General features: G+C 49.5%; 1 protein-coding gene across 2 annotated transcripts in view; it reads right to left on the bottom strand.

Annotated features, from left to right (window-relative positions):
- The window catches only part of LOC124031552 (voltage-dependent calcium channel subunit alpha-2/delta-2-like), a 302,484-nt gene that overhangs the window by 56,178 nt on the left and 227,489 nt on the right, over positions 1-18,817 (bottom strand). For both annotated transcript variants that reach the window (XM_046342944.1, XM_046342945.1), the window contains exons 6-8: positions 14,734-14,865; positions 14,113-14,170; positions 411-461 (exon numbers count right to left, since the gene is read on the bottom strand). In XM_046342944.1, the coding sequence (XP_046198900.1) occupies positions 411-461; positions 14,113-14,170; positions 14,734-14,865 (241 nt within the window). The remainder of the gene's footprint in view (positions 1-410; positions 462-14,112; positions 14,171-14,733; positions 14,866-18,817) is intronic.

Raw genomic sequence — 18,817 nt, 5'->3', positions numbered from 1 at the left:
GGGAGGAGAGAGGGAGAAGGAAAGACAGGAGGGAGGAGAGAGGGAGAAGGAAAGACAGGAGGGAGGAGAGAGGGAGAAGGAAAGACAGGAAGGAGGGAGGAGAGAGGGAGAAGGAAAGACAGGAAGGAGGGAGGAGAGAGGGAGAAGCAAGGACAGGAGGAGGAAGGAGAGATGGAGAAGGAAAGACAGGAGGAGAGAGGGAGAAGGAAAGACAGGAGGGAGGAGAGAGGGAGAAGGAAAGACAGGAGGGAGGAGAGAGGGGGAAGGAAAGACAGGAGGGAGGAGAAAGGGAGAAGGAAAGACAGGAAGGAGGGAGGAGAGAGGGAGAAGGAAAGACAGGAAGGAGGAGAGAGGGAGAAGGAAAGACAGGAAGGAGGAGAGAGGGAGAAGGAAAGACTGCATCTACTCACACATCCACAATGATGATCATGTCCTTGGGAGAGGATGCCCCTTGGATGTACCTGTTCAAGAAAGAAAGATGTGTTTAACAAATTGTATTAGTCTTCACTGCGTTTAATTGAACTGGTAGATTTGATGGGGATCCTTGGTTACAATAAACTGGGCTATGTTAATATGTAGCAACCAGAGCATATTTAAATGCTGAAATGGAGTATTAGCTTGCAAGAGCTGTGTCTAAATGGATTCTAAGCTTTGTTGAGAATGGTTGAGGCAAGTGAATGGAGTCCCGGCTTAGCTAAGGTTCACTTACAGTATAGGTAAAGCTATGTTTGCATGTTGAGCAACCTGTATGTGTATATCTTCAGTCTAAGTAATCTGAATCGTCTTTAGACAGAGTTTGTTTTATACTTAGTTTGAGTCTGAACTAAACAGATTTCAGTCATGTTTCTAAGCAGCCTGAGCCGAGCTGACCTGTGTTTTGGGTCGTCTGAACAGATTTCAGTCATGTTTCTAAGCAGGCTGAGCCGAGCTGACCTGTGTTTTGGGTCGTCTGAACAGATTTCAGTCATGTTTCTAAGCAGGCTGAGCCGAGCTGACCTGTGTTTTGGGTCGTCTGAACAGATTTCAGTCATGTTTCTAAGCAGGCTGAGCCGAGCTGACCTGTGTTTTGGGTCATCTGAACATATTTCAGTCATGTTTCTAAGCAGGCTGAGCCGAGCTGACCTGTGTTTTGGGTCGTCTGACCAGATTTCAGTCATGTTTCTAAGCAGGCTGAGCCGAGCTGACCTGTGTTTTGGGTCGTTTGAACAGATTTCAGTCATGTTTCTAAACAGGTTGAGCCGAGCTGACCTGTGTTTTGGGTCGTCTGAACAGATTTCAGTCATGTTTCTAAGCAGGCTGAGCCGAGCTGACCTGTGTTTTGGGTCGTCTGACCAGATTTCAGTCATGTTTCTAAGCAGGCTGAGCCGAGCTGACCTGTGTTTTGGGTCGTCTGCGCTAAGCTCTGTCTGTCTGTACAATAAGAGCTACTGCTGATTCTCTAGTCCCTCAATGACGCACCAGTCCGGTGTCAAACACATTCTTTACTCTGCCGGTCCCTTTGTCAGCTCGAGACACAAGCTGCTTAACACCATTATGCTACAGTTGCAAAGCTACTCCTAAAATAGGGCAGCTATGCGTGTGTGTGTGTGTGTGTGTGTGTGTGTGTGTGTGTGTGTGTGTGTGTGTGTGTGTGTGTGTGTGTGTGTGTGTGTGTGTGTGTGTGTGTGTGTGTGTGTGTGTGTGTGTGTGTGTGTGTGTGTGTGTGTGTGTGTGTGTGTGTGTGTGTGTGTGTGTCAGTCATGATGGTGCAGGGCGGGACTGTGGGGGAGCAGAAACACAGCAGCAAAGTGAACCAAAGATGCTAGACACTTTGTTGTCCTGGAAAAGCCACAAACACAAACGTCTGCCCACTGCTGATAGAGGCTGACATATAGAGGCTAATTGGAATGCACTCATTCCCTTCCAACTGCAATTAAAATCCCATTACACCTGACACAAATGGAGCAGAGATTGACGTAACGTTACAGGGCTCCTCCAGGTCAGCTTGGCGGGGGGTTTCAAATGTTAGCGTTTAGTTTGTTTGGCATTCTGAGGCGCGAGCGAAGCAGAGGCAGACCGATCATCAGTAGTCTCTTTCTGCTTTTTATCAGCGGTTCCGCTGTGTGTGGAGGCAGGCCAGCTGCCTGTGGGCCAGTTAGGTGCTTTTCTTATGCCGGGCCAGGGCCGATACAGAGGTAGAGAGGAACTGAGTCCTGGTAGGCCTCACTGTTGCTGCTCCCACAAGCCCCAGCCCATCACTTCACTGGCAGGCACCGCGCCACCACTCCAACCTGCACAGTGACCCCTGACCTCTGTTCCACTGCTGTACCTCTGCACCGACGTGGCCCTGAATCCCAGCTTCAAACACAACCGGGGCCTCACTCTCCTGAAACCCCCCCAGGAGAGAACACAAGCAGGTCAGCCAACCAGCACCGTCACCGCTGACACTTGAGAGATCGATTAACCGTGCATGCCCAGAATAGGCAGAAGTGTGTGGGGGAGGGGGGGAAATCCAATTATTTTTCATAACAGAGAACGCCACATCAAAGGTAGAATTTCCACAGCACTATGTGGCATTTGAAATCAGGTCTGGAACCATGAAGTGTATTGGCATGACTTTTATCAATTTAATTACGGAAATCTTAATTTGAGAAAGAGAGTGCACGGGGAGAGGGAAAGGGGAGAGAGAAGAGAGTTAGACTGCACGCAGTGATGGCTTCATTCCGTGGCTCGATGGAGTTGTGAAAGTGGTCGTCGATGCGGCACCAAACCCAGTCAGAATGTGCACCACGTCTCCACACCGGGGCACCAGAGAAAGCTCAGCCCAGATATTCAAGGAATGGCCCTTTTGGTGAAGGGCTTCAGACCTGAGTAACTGAGTGGCGGGAGGATTTCATTAAATCCTCGAACTCATCTCATTCTCTCAGTGGACTCTAGTGCTTTCATATGGCTGTAGTTATTCATGGGCTAAATGTTAATGAGAGGGGCACAGCCGACTTCCATTACTGGTTCAACCTCAGTTGCCCCACACTCACATCACACAGTCAAATGCGGAGCTGTCATTAGCTCCCCATATGTCTCAGGGGGAAAACAATGTCACTTCAAGAGAGACTATTTCTCTTGGGGGGTTGTCTAAAGAGAGAGGCAGCATTGATCAGCTGCAACGAGGTTTAAGAGGAGTTTAACAGAAGATGGAGAGAAGCTGAGTGTGTGACGCGGGGGGTTGGAGTGGGGGGGGTCACTTGCGACAGAATGTATAGCGCTACCACGACTGATCTTTCCATAGATTGCCGTGCTGCGTCTGACTGTGGTATTCTCTCTCTCTGTCTGTGTCTCTCTGTCTCTCTGTCTCTCTGTCTGTCTGTCTGTCTGTCTGTCTGTCTGTCTGTCTGTCTGTCTGTCTGTCTGTCTGTCTGTCTGTCTGTCTGTCTGTCTGTCTGTCTGTCTGTCTGTCTGTCTGTCTGTCTGTCTGTCTGTCTGTCTGTCTGTCTGTCTGTCTGTCTGTCTGTCTGTCTGTCTGTCTGTCTGTCTGTCTGTCTGTCTGTCTGTCTGTCTGTCTCTCTCTCTCTCTCTCTCTCTCTCTCTCTCTCTCTCTCTCTCTCTCTCTTTCTCTGTCTCTGTCTCGCTCTGTCTGTCTGTCTCTCTCTCACTCTCACTCTCTCTCTCTCTCTCTCTCTCTCTCTCTCTCTCTCTCTCTCTCTCTCTCTCTCTCTCTCTCTCTCTCCATTCCTAAAAGTCAATTGTATTTATTCCTGCTTTCAAGCAAGCAAGTGAGGAGGGATGAGTTTTTCTTTCCATCTCCAGCCTGATGTATAGTAGTTCCATGGTGATAAAACATCATGGATTGAAGCTTATAGTGATATGTCTGCTGCATCTGATCCTCTATATTTGCCTCATGGATCCAGATGTGTTGTTTCTGCATGGGTTCCATTCTGTAATTAACTCTCAGCTCCTGCCCCCTGATGCCATTCTTTCCCTGTCATTACCCAGTCTCCTGTGTGCCAGAGCCAGGTGACGAGCAGATGGACCTGGCTGGTGCTGAACTGAGCCCAGGCACTTTCCCATCCCTGCCTGTCCCTGCTCACCACCCCAACAACACCATCCCTGCCTGCCTCTACCCCCCCCCCCCAAAACAACACTATCCCTGCCTGTCCCTGCCCACCACCCCAACAACACCATTCCTGCCTGTCCCTGCCCACCACCCCAACAACACTATCCCTGCCTGTCCCTGCCCACCGCCCCAACAACACCATCACTGCCTGTCCCTGCCCACCGCCCCAACAACACTATCCCTGCCTGTCCCTGCCCACCGCCCCAACAACACTATCCCTGCCTGTCCCTGCCCACATTCCCAACAACACCATCCCTGCCTACCTCTACCCCCCCCCCCCCCAACAACACTATCCCTGCCTGTCCCTGCCCACCGCCCCAAAAACACCATCCCTGCCTGTCCCTGCCCACCACCCCAACAACACCAACCCTGCCTGCCTGCCTCTACCCCCACCCCCCAACAACACCACCCCTGCCTGTCCCTGCCCACCACCCCAACAACACTATCCCTGCCTGTCCCTGCCCACCGTCCCAACAACACTATCCCTGCCTGTCCCTGCCCACCGCCCCAACAACACTATCCCTGCCCACCACCCCAACAACACCATCCCTGCCTGTCCCTGCCCACTGCCCCAACAACACCATCCCTGCCTGCCTCTACCCCCCCAACAACACTATCCCTGCCTGTCCCTGCCCACCGCCCCAACAACACCATCCTTCCCTGTCCCTGCCCACCACCCCAACAACGCCATCCCTGCCTGTCCCTGCCCACCACCCCAACAATACTATCCCTGCCTGTCTCTGCCTGTCCCTGCCCACCACCCCAACAACCCTATCCCTGCCTGTCCCTGCCTGTCCATGCCAGCCACCCCAACAACACCATCCCTGCCTGTCCCTGCCCACCACCCAAACAACACCATCCCTGCCTGTCCCTGCCCACCGCCCCAACAACACCATCCCTGCCTGCCTCTACCCCCCCCAACAACACTATCCCTGCCTGTCCCTGCCCACCGCCCCAACAACACCATCCCTGCCTGTCCCTGCCCACCACCCCAACAATACCCCCTGCCTGTCTCTGCCTGTCCCTGCCCACACAACAACCCTCCCTGCCTGTCCCCTGTCCCACCACCCCAACAACACCATCCCTGCCTGTCCCTGCCCACCACCCAAACAACACCATCCCTGCCTGTCCCTGCCCACCGCCCCAACAACACCATCCCTGCCTGTCCCCCCCCCCAACAACACTGCCCCCTGCACCCCCAACAACACTATCCCTGCCTGTCCCTGCCCACCACCCCAACAACACACATCCCTGCCTGTCCCCACCACCCCAACAACACTATCCCTGCCTGTCCCTGCCCACCACCCCAACAACACCATCCCTGCCTGTCCCTGCCCACCGCCACAACAACACTATCCCTTCCTGTCCCTGCCCACCGCCCCAACAACACTATCCCTGCCTATCCCTGCCCACCTCCCCAACATCACCATCCCTGCCTGCCTCTAACCCCGCCCAAAACAACACTATCCCTGCCCACCACCCCAACAACACCATCCCTGCCTGTCCCTGCCCACCACCCCAACAACACTATCCCTGCCTGTCCCTGCCTGTCCCTGCCAGCCACCCCAACAACACCATCCCTGCCTGTCCCTGCCCACCACCCCAACAACACTATCCCTGCCTGTCCCTGCCCACCATCCCAACAACACTATCCCTGCCTGTCCCTGCCCACCGCCCCAACAACACTATCCCTGCCCACCACCCCAACAACACCATCCCTGCCTGTCCCTGCCAACCGCCCCAACAACACCATCCCTGCCTGCCTCTACCCCCCCCCAACAACACTATCCCTGCCTGTCCCTGCCCACCGCCCCAACAACACCATCGTTGCCTTTCCCTGCCCACCACCCCAACAACACCATCCCTGCCTGTCCCTGCCCACCACCCCAACAACACTATCCCTGCCGGGCTCTGCCTGTCCCTGCCCACCACCCCAACAACACTATCCCTGCCTGTCCCTGCCAGCCACCCCAACAACACCATCCCTGCCTGTCCCTGCCCACCACCCCAACAACACTATCCCTGCCTCTCCCTGCCCACCGCCCCAACAACACTATCCCTGCCCACCACCCCAACAACACCATCCCTGCCTGTCCCTGCCCACCGCCCCAACAACACCATCCCTGCCTGCCTCTACCCCCCCAACAACACTATCCCTCCCTGTCCCTGCCCACCGCCCCAACAACACTATCCTTCCTGTCCCTGCCCACCACCCCAACAACACCATCCCTGCCTGCCCCTGCCCACCGACCCAACAACCACTATCCCTGCCTGTCCCTGCCCACAGCCCCAACAACACCATCCCTGCCTGCCTCTACCCCCCCAACAACACCAACCCTGCCTGCCTGCCTCTACCCCCACCCCCTAACAACACTATCCCTGCCTGTCCCTGCCCACCACCCCAACAACACCAACCCTGCCTGCCTGCCTCTACCCCCCTAACAACCACTATCCCTGCCTGTCCCTGCCCACAGCCCCAACAACACCATCCCTGCCTGCCTCTACCCCCCCCAACAACACCAACCCTGCCTGCCTGCCTCTACCCCCACCCCCTAACAACACTATCCCTGCCTGTCCCTGCCCACCGCCCCAACAACACCATCCCTGCCTGCCTCTACCCCCCCCCCCCCACCAACACTATCCCTGCCTGTCCCTGCCCACCGACCCAACAACCACTATCCCTGCCTGTCCCTGCCCACATTCCCAACAACACCATCCCTGCTTGCCTCTACCCCACCCCCCAACAACACTATCCCTGCCTGTCCCTGCCCACCGCCCCAACAACACTATCCCTGCCTGTCCCTGCCCACCGCCCCAACAACACCATCCCTGCCTGCCTCTATCCCCCCCAACAACACTATCCCTGCCTGTCCCTGCCCACCGCCCCAACAACACCATCCCTGCCCACCGCCCCAACAACACCATCCCTGCCTGTCCCTGCCCACCGCCCCAACAACACCATCCCTGCCTGTCCCTGCCAACCGCCCCAACAACACCATCCCTGCCCACCGCCCCAACAACACCATGCCTGCCTGTCCCTGCCCACCGCCCTAACAACACCATCCTTGCCTGTCCCTGCCCACCGCCCCAACAACACCATCCCTGCCTGCCTCTACCCCCCCCAACAACACTATCCCTGCCTGTCCCTGCCCACCGCCCCAACAACACTATCCCTGCCTGTCCCTGCCCACCACCCCAACAACACTATCCCTGCGTCTCTCTCTCTCTCTCTCTCTCTCTCTATCTCTCTTGTTACATGGAAATTACTACATTATCGAATAACACCACAGTCCTTAATGAGAGCCACTGTGTAAGTGTGCACACGATGAGGAATACGAGTAGGCTGATGTCTGCGTGTGCACTTCATCAAATCAAATCAAATCAAAATGTATTTGTCACATACACATGGTTAGCAGATGTTAATGCGAGTGTAGCGAAATGCTTGTGCTTCTAGTTCCGTCAATGCAGTAATAACCAACAAGTCATCTAACTAACAATTCCAAAACTACTGTCTTATACACAGTGTAAGGGGATAAAGAATATGTACATAAGGATATATGAGTGATGGTACAGAGGTAGCTGTTTCGACCAATGTTTTAACGAGCAAATCAAAGTAAACACTTGTCACACACTAGTAGTAACATAAAACATATGACAACATAAAACAGTCTAAATGTTTTGTTTGAGCGGCAGGTCTCAAGGCAGAGGCACAGCATTAAATGACAACAGATTAAAGCTGCGAAATTGGCACCCACAGAAGAAAAACCATCTTAAAAAGAACACATTAAGCAACCAGTAGAATACAATGACATATTCTGTGTGGCAGTGATTGTGTTTCTGTCCCTTCGTGGCAGTCTGGTAAAAGAGTCTCATTGGAATTCATGAAATTGTTTTCTCGCGGAGCGGCGCTGTAAAATCAATACATTAACTGTGCTGGGGGGCTAACACTCTCAGAAGATTGTGTTTATGTACCCTGACCCGTTTCCCTGAGTGGGGTGCATTACATTTGAATCGGGGGAATTATCTACGTACTTTCCAGATAATACACAATGATAAAACACTAAAATGGCCTAGGTTAATCTTATTCTAGAATCAAGTATGTGTGTGTGTGGGCGTCTGCGTATGCGTGTGTGTGATTGTGGGAGTAGTTTCTATAAATACCTGCATGTGTGTGTTTCTGAATGTATGTACACACTGAGTGTATGAAACTTTAGGAACACCTCCCTAATATTGAGTTGCACCCCCCTTTTGCCCTCAGAACAGCCTCAGTTCGTCGTGGCGTGGACTCCAAGCGCTCCCACAGGGATGCTGGCCCATGTTGACTCCAACGCTTCCCGCAGTTGTGTCAAGTTGTCTGGATGTCCTTTGGGTGGTGGACCAATCTTGATACACACGGGAAACTGTTGAGCGTGAAAAGCCCAGCAGTGTTGCAGTTCACACACACAAACCGGTGCGCCAGGCACCTACTACCATACCCCATTCAAAGGTACTTTTGTCTTGCCCATTCCCCCTCTGAATGGCACACACACACAACCCACGTCTCAATTGGCTCAAGGCTTTCAAATCCTTCTTTAACCTCTCGGGTCCCATTCGTCTACAGTGATTAAAGTGGATTTAACAGGTGACAGCAATCAGGGGGGGACCCTCGATTTCACCTGGATTCATCCGGTCTATGTCATGGAAAGAGCAGGTGTTCCTAATGTTTCGCAAACTCCGAACACATTGCACCGGATGCATAGAGTTGATGGTATATACCTACTGTATCTATGAGTTGCAGTGTTTTGTATCCTGTGAGCGTGTGAATATTAACCGTGTGTGTCGTTGTGATGATGGGCTTATTATTTTATGGACTCCTGCTCTCTCAGTGCTCCTGTGGATGTGGCTGCTGAATGAAGATTAAATTAAGATTAAAAAAAATATAGGAGGATGTGGCCCAGAGAGCCTGCAGGAGAAAGAGATGTTGTCTGTCTTTTATTTATTTGACTTTTGGCTGATTATTTGAGGGGGGTTGATACCAAGAGACACATTTCCATATTTCAGGTTATGCCCATAGTACGAAATATTATAAATCATTTATATGTTATGGTAAATGGAAAGACATTTGAATTCAAAACATTCAACAGTAGCTACACATTTTTCTACTATACTACAATGGATTTACAGATTTGGAGTTGAATTACTTAAGTCGCATGCCTTATGGGCCCAAGGTCACTATTTCCAATGGAACAAGAGATGGGGAAAACATTCCGACTGTGACGCCACAGTCATGGTTATCGCTTCACGCTACAGTCAAAGAGACAGAGAAGCTTTCCCTTTGGCGAACCCACTCCCTGCAGGAGGAGTGAGTGAGGAGAATGGGAAAGGCAGGTAGGAAGGGAGGCAAGCACAGAGGCTCCAGGCGTTTGGGCCATGGCATTTTGGGAGGCTCATCTCCTGGCTGGGATTGACTAGAAGCCATAATATTTACTGAGAAGGTAGATTGACTTTTCAGAGAAATCCATATCTGTTATGGCCCTGAATGCTGTACTAAACCTGGAAGGTAATGGGATCTCTGCAACGCTTGGCGAACAGGACTCCATGCCTGTCTCTCTCTCTCTCTCATTCTCGCTCCACCTCTGTTCCTTGACTTCCTTAACAGACTTTATAATGGACAAATGTTAATAATTAATGTCAGAGCAATTGGAGACAATTAAGTGTGTTGACTGGACCATTTATTTTCCCGAGGCCCGTTAGTGGGGAGCACAGCAGACAGACAGATGGAAGGAGCCCATCTGTGGAGGCAGCGAGCTACGCAGCCTCATCTTCTCCCTTTCCCCGATTTCCTCAAAGGATTACACACGTTACACACTTTAGACACACACGCACACACGCGCACACACACGCACGCACACACAAACACACACACACGCACACACGCAAGCACGCACGCACGCACACACACACACACACACACACACACACACACACACACACACACACACACACACACACACACACACACACACACACACACACACACACACACACACACACACACACACACACACACACACACACACACACACACACACACACACACACACACACACACACACACACACACACACACACACACACACCACGCCAGCTGGCATATCTAAAGGACAGGTCAACGAGCCCTAAACTCATTCCCGTAAAAAGGTGAAGGTCTTTTAGGCCACACACTGTGCACACAAGCCATCCTTTTATTTCCTCCTGAAAATCACATTTCAGACTTAGTGTCAGTGTCGGGGTTATCCCTGACAACAACCAAAAAAAACACATGAAAATAATCACGTGAAAAGAACAGGTGGTTTTTTGGACACTTTTTGGACACTATATGAAGAAGAGAGGCATGCGCCTGCAGCAGTGAAGCTCCCAATTGCTGGCTCAGAAATAAGAAATGATCATTTTTGTACGCACTTGAATTATTATACTCAGGTAGGCCAAGTTACCTTTTCACAGAACGGCAGTAAAGAATTTGCTATTCCATATGTGGAAACATTAATACTGCAACATCTTGACACAACATTTTCACATGTGAGGTGAATCACAGTATTGCATCACCACATGTGAAATTGCAAGTTCTCTTCAATGTTTTCTTCAATTGTCACATGTGAACTTGCAATTCCACATGTAAACAAGACATATTTCACATGTGCAACTGCAATTCATATGTGAGGTGAAAACATGTTTTTTTTCTCAAGTGAAAATGTGGTATTATCTCATTTAATACATCTGAAAACAGCTGTATGTGGAAATGCGATTTTCACACATGAAACTGGGATGAAGCGTGTTCCTGCGGTTGCATCTGTGCAATCTAGCTGCATATTGCTCAGTAGTATGAGGGAGTGTTGATGTGTGTGTGAGTTGGCTGTTGGGTTTGTGGTGGAGGATTCTTGTATGTGCATCAACATGTGTTTGTGTGAAAGGATGTGTGTGTGTGTGTGTGTGTGTGTGTGTGTGTGTGTGTGTGTGTGTGTGTGTGTGTGTGTGTGTGTGTGTGTGTGTGTGTGTGTGTGTGTGTGTGTGTGTGTGTGTGTGTGTGTGTGTGTGTGTGTGCATATGCATGTGAGTTACCTCCATTCCCCTTTAAAGGTCTATTTATCTATTGCTGTCCCCTAACAAACACGTGAATGGCTTACCTAACCCAGTGGGTGGTCTTTTAGCCCCCTGCGATTGGCTGACCCCTCCAGTGAGTGTCACAACCGAAGACAGCGTGTTAGACCATAATCACACAAGCATGACCTGCCACATCATGGCACTCCCTGCCACGGCCCCGACACTCAACACGGCATGGGCACAGGTTGCTAGGCAACAGGCCACAGGAGCTTTCAGAGAGGATGGAGGGAAAGTCGGAGACCAACAGGCAGAGATGACAGTGACAAACATGGAGGACCAGGGGGTGACATGGTGCTCTTCAGTTGAAAGCATCCACCCCTGTCTACCCCTGTCACATCCTCTGTCTCCAGACTCCCTTCCTTCCTTTCAGCTCTCTCTCCATCTCTCTCGAGTGGCGCAGCAGTCTAAGGCACTACAGACACCCCGGTTTGAATCCAGGCTATATCACAACCGACCATGATTGGGAGTCCCTTAGGTCGGCGCACAATTGGCCCAGCATTGTCCGGGTTTGGCCGGTGTAGGCCGTCATTGTAAATAAGAATTTGCTCTTAATTAAAACCTCTTGGTACTAGGGGGCAGTATTTTCATTTGTGGAAAAAAAACGTTCCCGTTTGAAACGGGATATTTTGTCAGGACAAGATGCTAGAATATGCATATAATTGACAGCTTTGGATAGAAAACACTCTAAACTGTAAAGATATTGTCTGGGAGTAGAACAGAACTGATGTTGCAGGCGAAAGCCTGAGAAAAATCCAATCCGGAAGTGCCTCAGGTTTTGAAATCGCTGTGTTCCAATGAGTCCCTATTGAACTGTGAGTGTGCTATGAACCAGCTTACGCTTTCTACGTATTCCCCAACGTGTCTACAGCATTGTGACGTAGTTTGCCTGCTGCTAGCAAGGCATAATGCTATGCTAGGCTATTGATAAACTTACACAAACGCTTGTCTAGCTTTGGCTGTAAAGCATATTTTGAAAATCTGAGATGACAGGGTGATTAACAAAAGGCTAAGCTGTGTCTCAATATATTTCATTTGTGATTTTCATGAATAGGAATATTTTCTAGGAATATTTATGTCCGTTGCGTTATGCTAATTATTGTCAGGCGATGATTACGCTACCGGATCCGGGATGGGGAATATCAAGATTAACTGACTTGCCTCGTTAAATGAAGGTTAAATTTAAAAAATGTAACACCCTCTCCCTCTCTCAAATCCACGTTCCTCTCTGCCTCAAGGAAGACTCTTCTCCTGTGTGAGGGAATTCAAATGGGTTGTCGTATACACCGAGTGTATAAAACATTAGGAGCACCTGCTCTTTCTCTACACAGACATGATCGTCCTTTTAACTTGTCAGTGGCGTCCTGCAGCCCATTGTTAACACAAACAGCGCAATTATTGGCGGCGTCGTGTTCACGTGGAGGTCTACAGTGTTTTACAGGCATTGTGTGAAAGCCCATGTCTGCCAGAGCACTTTCTCCCAGAGTGTTAACTCAATTAGTCTGTCCAGGAAGAGCCTTTATTACTTCCTCATTCTGATACGCTGGGAAACAACCTGGAGCTCAACTAAACACAGGCTTCTCACACATCTTTAACGGCAACTCTAACCTTTTGAGCAGAATCCGTACGTCTCGGTTTTATATGAGTAGGCCGGTGAGTGTGCTGAACACACATCTCTGTATGTATTAGCATGTTAATGGGAATGTGTAATAAAGCAGACTCTGTTGATATCGGTATAAATACGTGGCTTATTTACCTGACAGATCCATCTCTGGAGTGGACTGTATACGTGTTTGAATCGTATACCGTGGGAGTTTGCTTTTTGTCTCAGTGCATTGCCCTCCGGGCCCATCCATCACCTCTGGCCAACCCTTGGCCTAAACAGCCAACCAAGCTATGCTGGAGCTGGACACAGGCAGACAGCCCGGGATGGAAACCGGCATCAACTCTAATCAATGTGGCTGTCATGATTATGTCCGGTGTGCTTTAATCTGCAACCAGGCAACAGGCAGCTCTTAAACAGAGCTGAAGAGACAGTGACAGGTAGAGGCAGGATGGAGGGGTGAGGGTGTAGGGGAAAGGGGGCCGTTTGGCCTCACACACTCGGTGCTGTCGAAAACGTCAAACCGCCGTGCTCTGTGAGTCCCTGGCCCTGGCTAAGATCTGACACACAGTAGGGATTCACAAACCAAATGGCAGGTGAACACTTAATGCAACGCAGCAATGGCACCACTCCATATCGTATTTGCCACTTGGCTGCGGTCTTTCTAGCTGGAGAAAATGTATTTTCTCTGGTAACTCACTGAGATAAATAGGGGTTAGATAATGCTTTAACCTCAATGGCCTGAAACAAAGGAGAGAACTATTCTATTAAGCTTGGGGGGGCGGGGGGGGGGGGGACTAACATCTATAATAGACCAAAGCTTACAAGAACACAATACAAGACTGGTTACATGGGATTTCATATATAAATATATATAATATATATATATATACAACACAATACACGGAGAAGGTTCTAACAAAGATGTAAGATATCTGGGGCTTTAATATTTGAAATGAGAATATGTGTCATTCTATAGGCAATACCATGTCTTTATAAAACAATCCCCCCCCCCCCCCCAAATTCATTGAGATGTTGCAAGTGTATTGGGAGCAGAACCGTTCATATTAAACAAATATGTGCTTTCCTAATATTATTATCCTTCGTTTGAATAGAATATCCCATCATAAAGAAGGATTCTGTCGGCAAATAAATAGCAGATGAATCCATGTAAATGGCCTTAGGATGGCCCCCGGGTGGGAGAACATCTGAATGGAAAACCTGTAGGGCCTCTCTATCGCATGTAAGAGGAAGAAGACAGAACATGGACGTCAGTACTCACCATGGTCGTCTGCGCACGTCATACAGGTCAATCTTATTGGGTGCTCTCCAAGGAGTGGCTGGAAAAAGGAGGAATACAAAACATCATTCTGCAACTTGATCTCTTTTTTGTTTTGTTTTTTTGATCTCTAACTTTCACCACCAATTTTGTGGTATCCAATTGGTAGTTACAGTGTTGTCCCATCACTGCTACTCCCCTATGGACTCGGGAGAGGCGAAGGTCAAGAGACATACGTCCTCCGAAACACGACCCTGCCGAGCCGCACTGCTTGCTTAACCCGGAAGCCAGCTGCACCAATGTGCTGGCGACCGGAAGTCAGCTCGCAGGTGCCCGGCCCGCCACAAGGAGTCGCTAGAGCGCGATGGGAAAAGGAAATCCCGACTGGCCAAACCCTCCCCTAAACTGGATGACACTGGGCCAATTGTGGGTCTCCTGGTCAACGGCCGGCTGTGACACAGCCTGGGATTGAACCCGGGGCTGTAGTGATGCCTCAAGAACTGCGATGCAGTGCGGTAGAACGCTGCGCCACTCGGGAGAACTTGATCTCTTTTACCTCTATGTCTATACAATAGTTCTAGTGAACGTTGATAATATCCTTATTAACAATGGTCTAGGACTTACCTGGGTAGTATCTTGTGACCCCCGTCGAGCTGCCGAACACCTGCCAGCGCAGAGAGCTGTCCTCCCGGCGGTTATCAATAAACACCCTCTCAAGAGCCTGGGTCCAGTTCAGCTCATTCAGGATGACTGGGGCTGCAGGGCAGGAGGAGAGGAGAGGAGGGGAGGGCAGAGGAGATGAGAGGAGACACTATGAGCACAGCCACGGAGGTACAGTACATGTCCAATCGACATAGTTTTGACACTATGATTTGACTGTTGGAGGTTTAATGTTCCTTGAAAAATGTAGATTTGCAAAGGAATAGTTTGACAGTAATAAAACGAGAGTTCAGTTCGCGTAACAGGGTTGACCTTAAAACGGGGGACAGGTTTTTTTTATTACCTTAAAATGAATCACTAATCACATTAAATACATAATGATCTTTGGAAATGACTTTGTCAAACCTATAAAATAAATAGGGCTTGACAGGGATGGTGAAAACTTTGAGTTTCAAATCTTCCTTGGAGTAACAGAGGATGTTTAGAGGGACGTCAAAATGGTGACTTTTGACCCTTCATCAAGTTTCCATTTAAAATGTATTAAATTTTACATATTAAAGGGCACTTCATTTAATATAACAGCCTTTTAAAATTCTACAATTCTACAATTTCCACTTAAAATATCAAAGGGACGCAAGAAAGGCACTCATTTCGTGGAATTACCCTTATACTGTGTGTCCAGGTCAGGATAATGTAAACACAAAACAATACAATCTCTCTTCTGGCTGAATAACCTTGTCCACTCTGACAGTGTGGTCAGACTCCATAAAAATGTATATATGCAATCAGCTGTCCCAGATCCGGAGGTGGTCCTCAGCAGTGTGGAGCAGGCATCGCTGTAATCTGGACGATATCTATACGGTGGAGAGCAGTGGAGGAATCACACCTGACATTGGTCGAGGTCATGTGTCACTGCATATGTGGAGACAGCAGTTTGGACGATGCTGCATTTGAATAGAGAGGGAAAATAATGGTGCTATATTCATGCTGCTGCTATTTCCCCACAGAGCCAGTCAAAACAGCTTGACTGTGTGTGTGTGTGTGTGTGGCCTGCAGTGTAGATGGCTGACATTACAATAAAGGCGGCTCACATCTGCATAATACTCCCAGTCAGCGTGTGTGTGTGTGTGTGTGTGTGTGTGTGTGTGTGTGTGTGTGTGTGTGTGTGTGTGTGTGTGTGTGTGTGTGTGTGTGTGTGTGTGTGTGTGTGTGTGTGTGTGTGTGTGTGTGTGTGTGTGTGTGTGTGTGTGTGTGCGTGCGTGTGTGTATTTAAGTTAAGGTCACAGCTATATCTCACAGGCCAGTAGTACTTTATGAAAGTACAGGACCGCCGATTGCTGAAGCGCGTAGCGCGTAAAAATCGTCTGCAACAACTCACTACCGAGTTCCAAACTGCCTCTGGAAACAACGTCAGCACGATTACTGTACGTCGGGAACTTCATGAAATGGGTTTCCATGGCCGAGCAGCCACACACAAGTCTAATGCGCAATCCCAAGCACCAGCTGGAGTGGTGTAAAGCTCGCCGCCATTGTACTCTGGAACAGTGGAAACTCGATCTCTGGAGTGATGAATCACACTTCACCATTTGGAAGTCCGACGGACAAATCTGGGTTTGGCGGAGGCCAGGAGAACGCTACCTGCCCGAATGCACAGTGCCAATTGTAAAGTTTGGTGGAGGAGGAATGTTTTTCATGGTTTGGGTTAGTTCCAGTGAAGGGAAAACTTACCTCTACAGCATACAATGACATTCTAGATGATTCTGTGCTTCCAACTATGTGGCAACAGTTTAGGGAAGGCCCTTTCCTGTTTCAGCATTACAATGCTCCCATGTACAAAGCGAGGTCCATACAGAAATGGTTTGTCGAGATTGGTGTGGAAGAACTTGACTGGCCTGCACAGAGCCCTGACCTTAACCCCATCAAACACCTTCGGGATGAATTGGAACGTCGACTGAGAGCCAGGCCTAATCGCCCAACATCACTACCCGACCTCACTAATGCTCATGTGGCTGAATGGAATCAAGTGAATCAATGATTAACGTGGTATTTTGTTTCCTGACACAAGAACAAGCCAGTTGATCCGAATATATAATGGAGTATCAGAATTTGCTGTCTGTCTAGACAGAAAAAGACTTTGAAGTCAGATTTTGCAGTAAAAAAAAGCCAGTCCCCGCAGCAATGTTCCAAACATCGAGTGGGAAGCCTTCGCAGAAGAGTCTAAGCTGTTACAGCAACAAGGGTTACCAAGTCCATATTAAATGCCCATCATTATGGAACGAGATGTTCGACGAGCAGGTGTCCACATACTTTTTCCCCCTGCATGTCGCTCTCCCCCCCTCTCCCCTTCCATTAATACCATACATGTCCTGCTATTTCTCTCTCACCTTGCATCCTGTGCTCGAATGCCATCCACCCCGCCAACGCACCCTCCACCACCTTCCCCCACCCTTGAGCTGCTTGCCACAGAGAAAGGCTTTCACTTCCTGTTTAATAGCTGAGCTGGAGTCAGAAGATGGGGCGCGCAATCAGAGGTTTAATGGGCGCCTGATTAAAGGAGAAACAGGACGAGACGCTGAGCTGAGGAGAACTTCACTGGTTTTCCTGATTTAATTACTCAGCCAACCACAGCCAGATAAGCCCCTGAACCTCCAAGTCCAGCTTCTCTCCCCTTCTCGTTTGAATTTCACACAAATAAACGATCATTATCCACTTTTCCCATGATTTTCAATTACTGCGCCGAGTTGCTGATGAGCTGTCAGGTTAGAGAGAGAGAGAGAGAGAGGAGAGAAGAGGCCCGACCTGCCCCCACCCCCGCCCCCCCCCACCCAGCCGGCCTCTAAACACCACTCACACGCCTCATTTGCTGGAGCACTAATTCAAACATTAGTATTCACACTCTTTTGTTTAACACTGAAACATTCCGTTGTTGAATTGCCCAGAAACTATTACATTCAAAGTCAAAGTTAAATAGTTAAACTGAGGATGTTTTGTATAGAACCTCTTCAAAATTCAAAAAAGCTAGCTGTTAGTGAAAGGCCTGCCGTCTCTTGCTTTGTAACACACGAACACACGAACACACGCACGCACGCACGCATGCACGCGAGCACACACATACACAAACATGCACACATACACCAGCACTAACCAGTGACTGGAGGGGAGGAACATATGAGAGCCAAATTGCTCTTGTCACCAAGGGGAGCGCCTCAACATGTTTTCCACTAAATTCAGAGACATAATCACAAAAAAAGAAGAATGAAAGGAGAAGAGCAGGATGGAGAGAATTTTACAGATGTAGATAAATAGAGGAACAAACAGGGAGCGAGAGAGAGACAAGAGAGAGAGAGGCAAGAGAGAGAGAGACAAGAGGGAGAGAGACAAGAGAGAGAGAGGCAAGAGAGAGAGAGACAAGAGAGAGAGAGGCAAGAGAGAGAGAGAGGCAAGAGAGAGAGAGGCAAGAGAGAGAGAGGCAAGAGAGAGAGAGGCAAGAGGGAGAGAGACAAGAGAGAGAGGCAAGAGAGAGAGAGACAAGAGAGAGAGAGGCAAGAGAGAGAGAGAGGCAAGAGAGAGAGAGGCAAGAGAGAGAGAGGCAAGAGAGAGAGAGGCAAGAGAGAGAGACAAGAGAGAGAGAGGCAAGAGAGAGAGACAAGAGAGAGAGAGGCAAGAGAGAGAGAGGCAAGAGAGAGAGGCAAGAGAGAGAGGCAAGAGAGAGAGGCAAGAGAGAGAGAGACAAGAGAGAGAGAGACAAGAGAGAGAGAGGCAAGAGAGAGAGAGACAAGAGAGAGAGAGACAAGAGAGAGAGGCAAGAGAGAGAGGCAAGAGAGAGAGGCAAGAGAGAGAGGCAAGAGAGAGAGGCAAGAGAGAGAGAGACAAGAGAGAGAGAGGCAAGAGAGAGAGAGGCAAGAGAGAGAGAGAGGCAAGAGAGAGAGAGAGGCAAGAGAGAGAGAGGCAAGAGAGAGAGAGACAAGAGAGAGAGAGACAAGAGAGAGAGAGAGGCAAGAGAGAGAGAGAGAGACAAGAGAGAGAGAGAAGAGAGAGAGAAGAGAGA

This window comes from Oncorhynchus gorbuscha, linkage group LG03, assembly GCF_021184085.1.
Source record: "Oncorhynchus gorbuscha isolate QuinsamMale2020 ecotype Even-year linkage group LG03, OgorEven_v1.0, whole genome shotgun sequence".
Classification (NCBI taxonomy): Eukaryota; Metazoa; Chordata; class Actinopteri; order Salmoniformes; family Salmonidae; genus Oncorhynchus; species Oncorhynchus gorbuscha.
The sequence above is the reverse complement of the archived record's forward strand: the minus strand, read 5'-3'. Positions and strand labels throughout refer to the sequence as shown.